Source organism: Clytia hemisphaerica, unplaced genomic scaffold (assembly GCF_902728285.1).
Source record: "Clytia hemisphaerica strain Z4C2 unplaced genomic scaffold, Clytia hemisphaerica genome assembly, whole genome shotgun sequence".
In the NCBI taxonomy this organism is placed as follows: Eukaryota; Metazoa; Cnidaria; class Hydrozoa; order Leptothecata; family Clytiidae; genus Clytia; species Clytia hemisphaerica.
Window position 1 is genome coordinate 2,426,086 of NW_027104338.1, and position 16,128 is coordinate 2,442,213.

Genomic DNA, 16,128 nt, shown 5'->3' on the forward strand with positions numbered 1-16,128 from the left:
ATCGCATCAAATTTTATCTTGTGTCTCGTTAAACCCATTAAAAGTTGTTTTGGTAGGTCCCAGTCCTATAAATGATAAAGGGGGCCTATAAAGTGTCAAAATTCAGTGAAAATACCCGAATTTTCCCTTTTTTCCCCCAGGTAATCCTCCTAAAATAATTTTTCGCAAAAATCTTTTGCCAATGGTAATCGCCAATCTATCTTGAAACTTTTCGTTTCAAAGCAATTGGTCAATTTATTCATGAGATATTGCAAATTATATCATCGCCATACATGGAAAGATATTTTCCTTAACAACTCTTTACAAAGAGTAAAAGTACCCCCTAAACTCGGGCCCAATACTAAAAATTGACCAGAATTCAGCTTTGGGGACCGAACATTCCTTAAACTACGATAGTTAAGGATTCCAAAAATGTATCGTTTATCCTGTAGAATCTTGGGTTAAGCAAAATGCTATTTTCAGGTTTGGCTCCCGGACTATCAATTGTTGTTTTAGGATTTGTTTAGCATCACGTAGTCTAGTGGCAGATTTCTACAAAATCGCAGGTTGTATTAGCCTGGATATCCAGGCTGTAAACTATTTCACAGTCTAGTTTTTGATATGTTATGTTTTGGTTTACAGCCTGGTCTCCCTAGAGCGATTTGCATTCTCCATATGAGAATGCAGTCCGCTAGCTTGCGCTCACTTCGCTAAAGCCGTAAGGACAAATCTACACGGCGCGGAGCAATTCTGAAGCAAAAATAGGACAGTCCTCCATTTGCTAGTGAAGATAGAGCTTTCTGTTACACGAAAACATGAAAAAGAAGAAAACAGAGGCAAATTCATTTTCCAAGAAAACATGGTCTGTCATGATAATGCATGCAAACTTGTTCATGGACTCTGGTGTAATCTTTGGATGTTTTAAATGGTTTTAGATCTTGTAAGGCTGCTTTTTTCTAATTTATGTTTTGCTGCCCAGGGTTGGCTAGGAAAGTTTTGGAAACATGGGTTTGCAATTTCATTCTCTAGTAGGAGACCAAGCACTATAATTTTAAAACTTTGTATGTTGAGATAAATTTTGTTTTTTCTAAAATTTTGAGCTAAGGTTGTATATTAAGTGAGTTAGTGAACACCAGCAGCCTAAAACGACTCGCTTCATCTTTTACTGGTCAAAAAGCCGTCAAAGTAAAATACAAAATTGAAAAATCACTAAAAATTCAAATGATATCTATAACTGTCTATAAAGTGAATCCAGCAGCAAATGATACCATATCTAGCGAATATGACTACCATAAGAAAACTCACAAGAAGCTACAAGATCGAGTTAAGAAAAGACAAATGTTTAAAAGCCCCCCCCCCCAATATAAATACACATAAAATAGAAAACTCAGTGCATCAGAAGAATGAAAAATTAATTTTTACTTACTAGAGAGCAATTCCAGCGTGTGTAGGATAGAGCTCAAAGTCTAAAACATTCCAATACAAAACCACTTTTATTCCACACTTTTTACTTTTTTCCTTCAACTAATAAAAGTTAATTCTCCAAAAATATTTGCTTTTGGGAATAATAAAAATACGAAAATTAATTTGTCTTTTTACTAACACAACTTTTATTGCCTTGGGAATTAGAAACGAAAGAAAGTTTTTTAAGCCTTGCATTTAACAATGATCAGCTCTCATTACTAATATTCCAATTGGTGTTTTCGTCACCTGGGCAGGTTTCTAGAATGGAAAAATGTATATTTGAACCAAGTAAACTTGACAAAAAATCATTTTATTATCTCCCGGAAATATAGAAATTATAAAAATAACAAAGAGTATACTGTAGCGATTTACAAAATTATCAATTATCATAATTTTAAAATTGTCCAAAAAGAAACATTTTGAAAACAGAAATTTTTTTATTTGCTTACGTCAACACTTTAGTTAGCACAGGACAATGTCGTGTGTTGACATAAGCAACAAAATTGTTTTTCCTTTCCTCTTTCTGACCAATCTTGCTCCACACCCGTGTCAATCCAATGTGAAAAAGCTTGAGAATTAAAATTAATGAGTAAGCAAACGTTACTACCCTAATTAAAAAAAAACCTTTAATTTACCCGAGGAGCTTAAATAAACCCTGGAGAGGAAGTCAAACTCTTTGAGCGAAGGCTTTGCTACATGCCTACCTGTAATCACACTGTTCAAATTTTTGATGAGACAAATTCTAAACCGTTATTTGTTATTCATAGTCTAATCCTCATCTATTCCATAGCCATGTTGTCAACTCCTTTTTCAACATTTCCTTCAACTTGCAAAGTTTTCTTCATCAAATGTGAGGATGTTGCAACCATCTTTTTCATCAAAATGAAAGCACCTAAGCCGAGAATGACAATCACCAAAACAGCAATGACTGAGATTCCTTCTGCTTTTGCCAAAAATCCTTCATCCTTTTGTGCTGATGATTGTTCTAAAATATGAAAAGTATAAAGGTTTATCTCGCTTATTGCTGCTAAGAGAAGAACACAACGTTGTTTCAACGTTTATCTAATGTTCATAACGTCCATTTAACGTTAGATGAACGTTGAAACAACGTTGTGTGTCAGCTGGGTAGCAAATATCAGCCAGTCATGAAATTCGTGTACGATTTGCGATAAGTGAAAATCTACATTATTCTTATTTGTTTATCAAGGGTTCATCAAAATTGTGAACACGCCATCACGCCATAATGTAATCACGCCTTGACACAGAAAAAAGCCTCAAATCACACCATTACGAACAGCTACTGGGGACGACTTTGGAGTAGATTCTGTTGCAAGGTTGACAGTCGAAGACAGTTCTTTTACTAGATAACTCCAGAGCCTTGACTCTAAATTGGGAGAAAAATCATAATCGATTCAGTAAGACAAGGACCTAAACCAAAAATTCTGACCTGGATTGTTTGGAAGGTCGATGATAAAAATAGGTTGACTAGAGATTGTTGTTTTCTCAAGAACCAATGAATCACTGACAGCTCTTCTTTTTCTGTTTGAAGTCTGACCACATCTTTTGCATTCTCCGCTTAAATCGGCAAAATCATCATTTTTACAAATCAAAACTTCACATACGATAATGACTGCATTAGAGTTCCCAAAATATCTGAAAGCTAACATTTCCCATGAGAACCGATGGATTGCAGTTTTTGAGGAGGTGATGGCTGTTGTCTCGTCATCCTCACATCTGAAAGAGACAAGAAATTATTTTGAATGTTGAATGTAAAGTCCATCCGATTGGGTGAGGGCATGACGCTCTAAATCTACAGGCCTAGCAAGCGTGCAGTGACGCCAATTTTGAGAAGGGTCGAATTTCGAAGTCGTTACATTGAATCGGAGTGAGAAAGTGAAAAAAATAGCGCAGCGGGAAGTTTTGGCTTCAACATTCTTTAAGAAAGATAATCCCTTCTCTAGAATTTCGGATATGCAGACCAGACCTCTGAAAACCGATTTTCAGGGAGACTAAAGATATCGACACAAAGTGACTCTATAAGGAAGACCTCTGGAGGAATATTTCTTTTGAATTGACTTATTTTCTACAGACTTTTGAATTAATCATTCAAAGGTTACCTTCGTCAATGTAAAAAAGATTCAAACTGTTTTTCATTGCCAGACATTGTATACTATTCAGTACTTTGGAGTTATGCAGAATAACTGCTCATGTGAAATATCCTTTTGAAATTTCTAACCTGTCTGTAATCAAGTTATATCTTCCAGAACCATCAGCTCTGGTTGCATAACAATCTTGTGGAGAAGTTTTAACAGCATTTGGAGCATCTACAATATCTAATTGGAATTCCAATGGTTCATTAATTGTCACCATTTGTATTTCTTTGTCATCGCCTGGCTTTGTCACTTTCATTTTTAACGAAAATTCAGATGTACCGTCTATGAAAAGATAAAGGTTAAATAAAGTAAAAGTAGGGAAAAAAATTCGAAAAATTTACTAAAATAAGAAAATTCAAAAGCAATTCTGGATGTAATGTAAAAATTTCTTTCTATTTTAAAAGTATTTTCAAAGTTTTAAGCATGTTTTCCAAGACACTTTTGAAAAGATTAGTCTTCTTCTTTGAACAGGAATGGTGAAAGCTGTTAAAATCTTCTGTTACGGCAAAGCCTTTAAATGTTCTTATTCTCTTAATATTTTGGCCGTCCAAGCCATATGTTCTTACATAATGTCCTTCAGGGTCTGTTTCCCCTATACCTAAAGTGAAAATTTTCCATTCTCCCCTTCAGTTTTCCCCACACTGGCTCCCAAAATTTTCGAGTCCCCCCCCTCAGATCAACTTCCGGTCAAAACTTTAGTGCCAAAAAGATGTCTAAAAAAATAGCAATGGGCTCAAAATGCGTTCAATTTTGGATTTCTACTTAAAAATTGCTCAAATTTGATACTTTTTATCACTAATTTTCATATCTGAAAATAGGAAAAAAGTCTTTACTAGAAATCTGCCTCACAGCTCGTACCCGTCCTGTATATATCAGATTATAAAAAAACAGGATGGGTCTCTAGTAGAAGAGGTAAACTCTAGTGTATAGCATCAATCATTGGGTCCATGGCCACCCCCCACTTTTTGGTAGACCATGTCATACGTTTTTAAGAGTTACTATTTTAAGCTGGTTTGAGACCAAATCAAACCACAAAAACTGTTATTCTCCCCAAATAGATATCGTTTAAGGTGTTTTGAGGGTGTAAAAAGTGAATTCCAAAATGTTGGCCCCCTCACTCAAAATGGCTCGCCGGGGCCCATGTTCTCATCACAAGCGACCTGTAAATACAAACAAAATTGAACGTTCAAGTAAAAAGAACGATTCAGTTCTAAGAGTATTGGAATAGACTAGCTCAAGATTGTTCCGGAGCGTTCACCAGGAGCGCTATGAATATTCAGGAACATATTAAGATTGTTCGCGCATTTCATCTTGCTTGTGATGACACATCTTCAGCTGAAAGTGTTCAGATTTTAATAGAAGACATGACAATGTATTGCTTACTCAAATACGGGTTTGTTCCAATGTCTTTAACATTAATATTCAATTTTTCGGTGAGTCGTCGATCAAGGGTGCATTGTACAGAGTATGTTTCCGCAGAATGTCGATAGATTAAATTCGATTCATTCTTTCCATATAAAACGATGATTTGCTTCTCGAAGACAATCTGATCACCCGAATGGTATGCCTCGACGCCACAATCCGTATAATTTGACGTCATCCAAAGACGGCCTGTAAAAAGAGGAAACTTTACAGTGTGTTTGGTAAAATAGTATAAGACAAGAGCTATGGGGATTATTATTACAAGCCTTTAAAAATTTCCTTTTGGGTAGTTTTAAAACAAAGTGCATGATTATTCTCAATAATTTTAGAAGATATTTGATTTTAAAATACCGTAAAGTAGGTTGAGGGCGGAAAGCAATCGGTAGATTTCTTTGTGACGATTCAAAGCTCAGAGAATTTAATCTTATCTTATGATTGATAATTTGATAGTAATATCAAGTTAATGCTTTTTTATTTTCAGACATTACATCTATTTAAATCATAAGATTTATAAATCTAAGCTTCTTGTTATTTAAAAAGATGTATCCTCGAGATTTAACAAAAGCAAATGCTGTTGTCTAGACAGTGTGCTTTAACACAAATATGATAAACATAGAGGTTACCTCATATACCTTTCCTACCCTATTTGAAGCTTTCAACAGTGAAAACCCAAGGTTTCTACTGCCACCTACTTTTAACAAAGATGGCAGATTATTTTGCTTTGCCTGCCATTGCATATCTGTGGTCACAATCAATTAATAAAAAATAACAAATACCTCCATAGATATTGTCACTGGAGTTTGCATTAAATGTCCCACACTCGCCAGAGCCTGCAAATCGTATAGTGTAAGGCTGAGGTTTGACGCTCAAACCCACCAAACTGAATCCAGCGGCAAAGCCATAAGACTCACACTGAAGGTCCATGAATATGTCTGTAAAAAAATATGGAAATATTGGAAAGTGAGAGTTTTTGGGATTTCCAAAGTCTAATATTATGAAGCAAGTACCTTAAGGGAAGAAATTTTCGCGGGAATTTAATTTCGCGGTTGGTCAAATTATTTTTTTTCGCAATTTCGCTTCATCAAATTTCGTTCGAATTTAATTAGCCAAGTATTTTTGACCAAAAAGTATTATACGAAAAAACCTGTTTTAGGAATGACGAATTTGGGGGAGCAAAAAATAGTTTTCCGGACGATTTTGTTAAATTTCGCGGGCAACTTAATTTCGCGGTTTAGTCAAAATCCGCGAAACCGCGAAATATTTCGAAAATGGTGAGGAGAAACTATCGAAAATGGTGAGGAGAGCCAAAGACCAGGTGGATAAAGGGGGCGCTTAACTTACTGGTAAAAATATCGTCGGCAAAAAACTCATGTAAAAATCTCTTGGTAAATAAATCTTTTCCCGCAAATTTCTGTAGGCGACTTAACTTATATTCATATCTTTCTATGGATGAAAATTTTTGTATTTTGCTTCTATAACATCTTTTTCGTTTAAAACTGGATGCTGAAAACTGATGCTTGTTAAATTTCGGATTTAAATACCAGCTTCGACAAAAAAAACAGCATAAGTAAAGAATACGACTCTTACCTTTGCAAATAGGTGGCAATATAGCTTCCACAAGAGAATTTAATTGATCATTGCCAGATACACTGAAAATATTGAACTTGTCTCCGGCAATCGCTTCTAGCTCTGCTTGAACGACGCCACTTCCTACACCAACCACTAACACTTTAACAGCTGAATTGAGCAGTTTGCTTGAAGCTTCCTCGACAAAGCTTATATCAGAAGAACTCTTACCATCCGTGAGGACCACAGCAACCTAAAAGGGATAATCAGATGGACCCTGAGATATTTGGTATGTTGGTTCCTTCTGTAGTCTTAAGCAAAACTTGTAAATACTTTTCCTAAGACTGCTTGGTCAAAAGATCGGGATATTCAAATTGCAAGTTTTTCTTTTGACGTTTAATAAGTAAACAGTGTAGAAATTCAATTATCCTTACACTCCTATAGTCTGGTCGATCGCCATTGAATTTATTGAAGACTGTAGTACGTGCTAAATCCAATGCCTGGTTTGTATAGGTGAATCCCTCTAATTTAACAAAAATAATAATCATATACAGTCATGTAGGCAGTAGCTAGCCAAGGTTCTAAGCTAATACACTAATAGTATGATTTTGACTGAAGATGTAGTTGCAAACAAACTTGGTAATAACATGATCGCCTTTAAAGGGACATAACAGTACTTGCGAAATTTGTAAACAAACAAAACAAAAATTAATAAGCGGGTGGGGACGTCTATTCGGGAGCTAAGAGTAGAATCAGTTATTTTATCAAAACAATCAGAAACGACAAATTGTCGTTTTGATTGCGAGGGAAAATACAAGAATCTGAATAATATCATCCCGATTTTGCTAGAGCGGAGGAGGTCAAAAAGTGTGTTTCAGGCGGGGCGATATGGGTCGGGCGGGCGATATGAATCGGGCGGTAGGTTTAGGTTTTAGATAGGTTTTTGGATTTTCAAAATTAAAGACTCTAAAAGGCGAAAGATTCACTCGCAAAATATTGAGGAGGTAAAACTACGGAGTTAAATGTTAATCTAAGTTTTAACTACCGCACGCATAAAATTGATAAAGTTGATAAAGCACATGAGATCCGATGGAAACTGTGTATCATATCAGGAATACGCCTGCTTCACAATCTTTCATATTTATTATTTTTCAATTTAACATACTCTAAATACGCCTCTGGACTGTGATTAAAAGATAAAAAAATCATTTAACAAATTAATTTTCTCTTACCTAGATATGGGATAGTTGCTAAATAATTCTTGAAGCTGGTGAAATCTGTGGACTGGACATCATTGAAGCCGAAATGTGGGAAAGGGAATGTTGAAAATGTCATCAACGAGACTCTTGTATGGTTAGGTCCAAGTGTGAAATTACTGACTATTTTTTCGACAAAGGCGATTGCTTGTCGATAGCCTGATTCAGTCATTGAAGCCGATTCATCGATGATAAATCCGAGATCGACGTTACAAGCGGACAGATCTTCAACATCTTGATTGTACACGATTGGCGTGATAGCTATAAGAAGAAAGGATTCAAAAGTTTTAGCTGTTTACGAGAAACCTATTTCATATCAGGTACATATTTTATTTCGGGCCACATGCTTCCTTTTGGTGACTCGAAACGTTTACTTATACAGTGTATCCGAAAAAAACGGACACATTGTTATATAAAATAAAATACTCAAAACTCACAATCTTAACTGTGCTTAGAATGATTGAAATAATATTAAAATTCTCCGGGACACACTGTATACAAGAATTCCTGTTTCATATCAGATACATATTATCTCCTCAGGTCATATGTGCAGTAGCGTGGAGATCCATGCTATGATCTCTTATTTTATATACTGATGACGAAATATATAGCATGGTTTGGGCTGATAGTTTGAATTTCCCAGATCCTAAAAACATAAACAATCAAATTTTGTTATTTCTTTACTGGTCACACTTTCTTAGAAAAAGCGCAAGTTCCAAAATTTGGTTTTTATTTTAGTAAGTGAGAACAGCGCTAAATTCGAATTTCCCAATGTAAACTCTTGAGGCAGAACTGCCTCACAGCTTGTACCCGTCCTGTATATATCAGATTATAAAAATACAGGACGGCTCTCCTGTCTATATGTGTAGTGACCGAAAATCACTGGAAAAATATAAAGTATGAGTATATATTTTCTTCTGCATCATATCAGTTTGGATCAAGCTGTTTCGCAAAAATAGTGATAAGAATCTGGTCCCAAAAAGCCTGGGAGGCGAGGCAAAATAAAAACATAAGTGTCATAAAAAAGATTTCAAAATACAAGAAAAATTCATTTTTCGTCTAGTTTTGTTTGAGATTTTCCAACTTTACTCTCGTTAATTTGAAACTATATCATTTGAATATTCTTGTACTTCGAACCTCCAGTCTACCCGTGTCCCACTGTAACGTTTTACCCTCGTTTTAGCGCCAAAATTCGTCCCCAGGCCCTAAAAATGTAGATTACAAATATATCATAATAAAAAAGCCCAAAGGATTCGCCCAAGGACCCAGTGCGCAAATTTCAGTCAAAATTTCAGTCAAATCAGACCAATTTTTGAATTCTCCAGCCTGTCCAAAAGTTTTACAATAAAATGCATCTAGAACCCTAAAATTAAAATCTAAAGGTTTTCTTTTCAAATAAGAGTGATATCGTTTGCTTACTCGTCAATTTTGATTCGCAAGCTTTTTTACATAGAATTGACACGGATGCAGAGCAAGATTGGTCAGAACGAGGAAAAGAAAAACATTGTTTTGCATATTATCAGCATAATGTAACTATAGCAAGACACTGTCCTGATATGAAATATGTGTCTGATTTATATGAAGCGGAAACACTTATGTTAGAATTACAATCTTACAAAATCACTGACTGATGACACACATTCGAAAGATTCGAGTTCGACTGACAGCTGAGAACTAATCTATCACATATCAGAAGTGGGGGCGTACGGTATTTCGGAAATCAAGGAAAAATTCCTTCGGTATTTCGGAATTCTGAAATTGTTTCGGTATCAGAAATCCATGAATTTTTGCTTCGAAATTTCGGTAGTATAAAGTTTTTATCCCCTTTTTTTCGGAATTCATACATGAACAATTAAATTTGATGAAAAATTAGTCAAAACAAGGAAAAATACCCCAAAAAATCGGTATCGGAATTGCAAGTATTTTTTTACGGAATTTCGGAAAATTGCAAACCCCGTACGCCCCCCTTAGAATAGTTTTATAGCCCTACTCAAGTTTGAACCCAAAATTTAGTAAACTCTTCATCTAAGCTATATTCCAATGCCCACCCACTATTTTTATCATAATTCATTAGTGAGGTATAGAATTAGGTCATAAACCGCCAAAACCGGGACAAAAATGGTGTAGAGATGAAATTTTGCACAGAGGTCCAGGAACATGTCAGGAATCACCAAAAAAAGTACCATCCCCTGGAGGATGGGAACACCCTCAAATCCATAATGGCGGACATGGTACTTTTTTCTACAACCAACCGTTGGCGAGATTTTAAAATCGAAAAAAAGTGCTGACTCAGCAAAAATAAGCGTTTTAAACCATTTTAAAATCGTTATATCTCGCCAACGGCTGATCTAAACATATTAGACCATATATTTTTCTGAAAGCCCATGATCAGGGCTACATTATTAGTTCATCAACGTTCCAATTTATCCATCTCAGTAAAAATGCTGACGTCATCAAAATCGTCAATTTTTGGACTTTAAAGGTTATATCTCGGGACCACATGGACTAAATTTCAAAAGTGACCCCATTTTCTTTATCTACTCATCGAGAGGAATCTTCCTGTCTAGATATTTTTGACATTTGAAAACTATTGAAAATCAGTTATCAAGGGTTTATTAATTATAGAAAAAAGTACCATGTCCGCTATTATGGATTTAAGCGTGCTCCCATCTTCCTGGGGGTGGGGCTTTTTTTTGGTGATTCCTGACATGTTCCTGGACCTCTGTGCAAAATTTCATCTCTACATCATTTTTGTCTGGGTAGTTATGCAATTCTACCTGACTACATAACAAAAAGTAAAAAACAACTTACCTAACACAAAGCATAAAGATATAAAAAATACCCCCATTTTCTTCTTTCTGTTACTTGGTAAGAAGAGAAACAGAATACTGTACACAAACTTTAAAGTTTGAGGTTATATATACAAATAACACAACAAAGTCATAGTTATCAAAAATTGTAGTCAAAACAATGGACAGCTCCAGGCTTTTAGGCCTTACTCTTGGTCTATAGGCACTGCTATAGGCGGCCACTAGTAACCCCGACCGGGAATTGCTTATTAATAGGTTTAAACATGATAGACAACTTTCACAAAAGATGTTTATCAATAGAGATTTCAAATTAAAAATGTTTAAAACACAGCTGATTGGCTTAGGTTTCGAAACTCTCTATTGTTTCATTAAAACCTCAGTGCGCATGCGATTTATCCAAAGAATTTCAATATCTAAAACAAGAGCAGTGCTCGTATCCCAAAGAGTAGGAGTTTTACGCTCGAAACGAAGGAAGATATGACGTAGCCTACAAAAATTGCAATTGAATATTAAAATAGCATTATTTTTCAGAATACAATAGAAATAGCATCTTAAATAAGATTATATCTTTTAGTATGTCATGTATAAAAGTTGAAATTGAAAAACATTTTTATTGGAATTTACTTACAGTTGGCACAAAATTTCGGTTTTTACATTTGGAAAAATTGTAGAACAAAAAGATTAATTTAAGAAATGCTCAAGAAATAAACAACCAAAGTACAAGACCAAGTTTGGAAATGGCTGAAAATGGTATATTTATGGTCAAGTCCATATGACTTGAATATGGACTGCTGGACAAAGTGTTAATATCTGTCGAAATATAAAACAGCTTACACATATAAGAAGAAACAAATCTCTTGGCTTAAAAATGCAACTTAAATATAAAACTTTTTTGATTTTTTTAAGATTACAAAAGGTCTCCAAAATAAAGTTGTTTTATGCAAAATATAAAATTAGGAAAATCTCTGTAAATTTGTTGTCGATTTTCTTATAGGTATAATGAGATTACTTAAATAGTTCTGCGAGAGAAAACATCCGAATCTTTTTGTCTAACTCATCTCCTCGAGATAACAAAATTGTTGATTGTGGACAAAATTTATTGACAAAATGGGCCTAGCCTTGACGCTTATTTAGTAAATTCCCCTTTTTAAGATTCAAAACACTAAAATTGCACACTTTGACTAGTTCTCAGTCCCCTCGTTGTATTTGGATCAATTTCTAAACATCGGATCTTAAGAGCTGACATCTCAAGGGCGTGGCCTTGATGCTAAATTAGGGAAATTCCCCATTTTTAAGTTTCAAAGCACTCACTCCTGAACAAACAGATATATTAAATAAATGCCAACGTTTAAGGTCCCCTTTAAGCTAAGGCTACACAACGTAGAGTGTCTCTCCTTAGCATTTGAATATATCATATTGAAGAGTAAACTCACCCCTGTCTCGTCTATTTAGAGCCACATGCCCTATGCATAAAATAACCATTTCGACGCTCTTGGAGCTTGGTTATTGTTTCAATCCTTTTGTATTATCAGCATCGAAATAATTAGCAGAGTAAAATATTTTGAAATTGGTTTGAAAAGGCTTTGTATTTCATCATTAGGTTGTATTTCTGTCGAAATTAGTCATTTTGTCAGCATATAGACAATAGAACAATTGATTAGATTCATAATTCTAAAACTGGACTTCCCACTTTTTTCCTACTGACAAGTTCTATCTATTCATACTAAAGACATCTCATTCAGCATAATTAAAATATTCGGTGCTAACAAAGTTTACAGACATCATACTTAATGGCTCTGTCAATAATTTTGTCAAATTGTGTCACTTTGTCAAGAAAATGAGTGGTTACTTCAAAGGTCACTTTTTAGTATTCTGAGGACTTGATTTAGACATTCTCTACGGCGGAGAGAGCAAATAAACACGATAACCCAAATTCATCTGGTCGCCGGTCGTGGTCGCCGGTCGTGGTCGCTGGTCGTGATCGCCATTTCTGGTCGATGTTTACAAACTCCCTGATATATGAATGGTAAAAATTGTGTCTAGGGGAATAAAAAATGTTTTGATAAAAGCATTGTAATTAAACATGTTAAAATTATCACCCATCTGGGGGTACTGTTTGGTAATTTTCCGATAGGAATTTATTGACGTGTCGGCATTTTGAAATCAACTCCGATTTCGTGTTAACGAACTCACGTTTAGAGGTGATTATGTTCACTTTTTCAGCTAAGCATAAATTGCAGCTTTTTGAGCCATTTCTGTAGGACGCTGCGTGATCGATTATTTCCCAGAAGAGAATTGGTTTCGTTTCAGATTCCAGTAGTGGTTTGATAATTGGATGTGGTTGGTAGATTTTTCGTGGTTCAAGGTAAACTTGTGGGTGTTCCATCTGGTTTCGAAGGTGTTGCATTAGACCAATATAGTACTTTCCAGCGTCGTCAATGGAAGATTTAATATGGCATTGATATATGACATCCGATTGCTTGCATTTTCAGTTTAAGGGACAGGTAGCTTTGTTGCGGCAATTGCAGTCATAGACGTTTTTAGATTGCACATGATTTGTTAAAACTTTTTTGTTGTGGGATGAGATGACACTAGGTATATTGGGTAAGCAACTATAGCTCACTCTAACGAAGTTTCTAATTATAATCTTTCTAAATTTGTGGCTTTTTGGAAAGTTTTTGTCCAATATAGCGAGGAAGCGTTTCGCGACATTGGTTCTGATTGGTTCTCATGCTCCATGGTGGATTGAACCAGATGATTTTACGTGGTCTAGATTTACGATTTTTTGTTGACGGTTTTTTGTAATATGTTGTTTCATTGTATCCACTTGATTTGAGGGCGTTATTGTATTGAGGAGCCGCTTTTCTGAAAATTTGTTCGTTTGAAGAAATTTTAGAGATACGATCGGAAATCATTGACATTTGATAATATTTGGAGGGTGATTTGAATCGGTGTTGATGTACATGATATCGTAATTAGGTTTTGAGTAAGGTTTTAATGTTCCTTGGTTCAGATCGGAAGTAACGTCTAAGAAATTTACAATTTTTAGGTTGGTTTCGATTGTTATTTTCAATTTGATTTCGGTGTTAAAAATTTCAACAATATCCTTTCCGGATCCGCGGAAACAGCCAAGACCATCATCTCGATATAATTTGCACAAGGAAATTCTTAATTTTAAAAATAATTATACAACTTATTTTTGGTGGCTAGACTTAAACTCTTTTCAGGCGCGTACATCGCAATTGGCAACAATTATTGCATTGCACGCGCCTGAAAAGTTTGCTCAGTGTAGCCTTAGCTTAATCATGCGAATTTAAACTATCAAAGAATATTCCTCATCTCACAACAACGCGGTATGTTTTCATCAATCATTAAAAAAGGATTTTGCAAAATATTTTATTGGTCTATAACATTTTGCGGGTTAGTGTTTTAATGGAAATCACGCCTCACTTTCTTATCTATACTTAGTCTAGCAGGCTAGACGACTAATTCAGACATAAAATAATGAAGTAAACAAATTTTAGTTTATACAAACTCAATCCCGTAACAATAATCGTATTATCAAACATCACCTATACTACTGTATTACACGCATTATAAACGACTCCAGTCTAATCTATACTGTAATGACTTCGAAGTCACGTCAATCCTATCCTACAAGGTTTCCGGGGAAGACGCCTTATAGAATTTTGTCGTAGTGACCGTGTGATAACCCATTTTCAAAGATTTCAAATTCTTATACCCCGACTTTGGAAAAGAGTTAGACAAAAAGATTCGGAGGTTGCTCAGGACTATGGAACGAATGTTCATGTAATTCTTTAACAGGTTTTGAAAATGGTTGATTTTTAACATTTAAATCATTCTACAAATTACTCTAGGACGCCTTGATTTAAATCATATCTCGTTTTTCGACGAAAAATTTGAATGAAAAATTGGTCAAAACCGCTATTTTCAAGATTTTGAGACAAAAGAAGCAAAAGACAAAGAAAATTTTTTAGTTTGGTTGAAGATACACCATCTGGCGCAAAAAAAAATTCAAAAAGTTTTTTCTTCGCCGTAAATAAGGTCTCAAAGTTGAAATACTCTTCTTCGCTAGTCATTTTTTCATTGCAATTTTTGAATTTTCAGATTCAGCAATACCTTGAAGGAAGGAATTTTCACAGGAAGAAATTTTCGCGGAATTTAATTTTGTGGTTCACAGCAATAAATTCGGAAATTTCACGGAATTAAAATTCGCGGTTGAGAGAATTATTTGTTTACAATATTACCTATTTTGTCGCGTTTCAAGGAACTTAATTTCGCATATTTGTAAAAACCGCGAAATGAAATTCCGCGAATATTTGTTCCGCGAAAATTTCTTCCTTAAGGTAGTTTTACAGAAAATGTATAATATTTCATAGCTTTTTTGGTTACATCATGCAAAAATCTGAATTTTGTACATGAAAAATTCACTATAGTCACTATATTCACTTTTTCCCAACCAACACCAAAGAGAAAAACATTTAGTAGGGGGGCCAATCCTTAGGATCCGTGACATCTTTTATGCGACGCAACCGCATGTGGTTTGAAATTCTGTTAGATAGAGTACGATTGACGTCAAATTTTGTCTAAACCGTACGGAGTCTGACAGAATTTTGAACTTTAACCTTTCCGCCCCGAAAGACGTATCTGATACGTTCGCCATACGTTCCGAAAGACGTATCTGATACGTTTTTAAGGTGACCTTTATATTTGGTCGGATTACGCCCCAACTGTCAGAGGTACGGTAAAACCGATTAAAAAATCGGAATCAGCGTGAAATTTCCGATAAGAAACAATCGGGGTTTGTTTTGGTATTTTGGTACGCAACATTTTTCAAAAATAGAAATGGTAGACCGAGCTGTGTTGCGTGATTTTGTGAAACTGGAGGAGGCAGAAAGTTAGCTATGAAAGTAAGGGTTTATAAAAGTGTTTTAGAGTTTTATTTGGCTTTTCAAAACAAAAGTATGGAATTGTATTACTTAACTATAAAGAAACCTTCTAAAGAAAAAAGTAAGTGTTTTTATCAATTTTTCAGTTCTCTATAATTTTTTGAAGTTTTGCACCAAAAAATGACTTTTTCGCGACATTTTTCATATACCTTTTGTCTGGCTTCATAATTTCTGCCCAAAATTGTTTGAAGTACTCAGTTAAACATATTTAGAAAGGGGAAAGGTAGGGCTTTCCAAAAATATAAAGGTTTTTTTCTGAAGTTAATTTTTCGAAAAGTTATAACGGTTATCGTGAAAATTGCATTTTCATCAACAAACGTTGCACGCAGACGGGCTGAAGATATAAAAATGTTGCGCGCTGGAAAGGTTAAGTGACCGTATTTCTTTGTGTGTCCGAGTAAGAGACTTGTTGTAGTATACTTTTTTGCTCAGAATTTCATGCTCTTTCCGATGGTCCCATTCATTTCTTTCGGATTTGATTTTTGAAAAACGTCAATTTTTACTCATT

General features: G+C 35.0%; 1 protein-coding gene across 3 annotated transcripts in view; it reads right to left on the reverse strand.

Moving 5' to 3' along the window:
• Positions 1-2,171: 2,171 nt before the first annotated feature.
• The window catches only part of LOC136817907 (methyltransferase-like protein 25B), a 29,040-nt gene continuing 15,083 nt past the window's right edge, over positions 2,172-16,128 (reverse strand). Inside the window, exons 1-9 of one of the 3 annotated variants that reach the window (XM_067074245.1) lie at positions 10,652-10,760; positions 7,817-8,101; positions 7,019-7,107; positions 6,606-6,837; positions 5,795-5,950; positions 4,980-5,207; positions 3,680-3,878; positions 2,891-3,177; positions 2,172-2,428 (exon numbers count right to left, since the gene is read on the reverse strand). In XM_067074245.1, the coding sequence (XP_066930346.1) occupies positions 2,223-2,428; positions 2,891-3,177; positions 3,680-3,878; positions 4,980-5,207; positions 5,795-5,950; positions 6,606-6,837; positions 7,019-7,107; positions 7,817-8,101; positions 10,652-10,688 (1,719 nt within the window). In that variant the 5' untranslated portion in view covers positions 10,689-10,760 and the 3' untranslated portion in view covers positions 2,172-2,222. Of the gene's footprint in view, positions 2,429-2,890; positions 3,178-3,679; positions 3,879-4,979; positions 5,208-5,794; positions 5,951-6,605; positions 6,838-7,018; positions 7,108-7,816; positions 8,102-10,651; positions 10,761-16,128 lie in introns of those variants that run through there. The other 2 variants (XM_067074246.1, XM_067074244.1) reach the window with 2 other exon arrangements.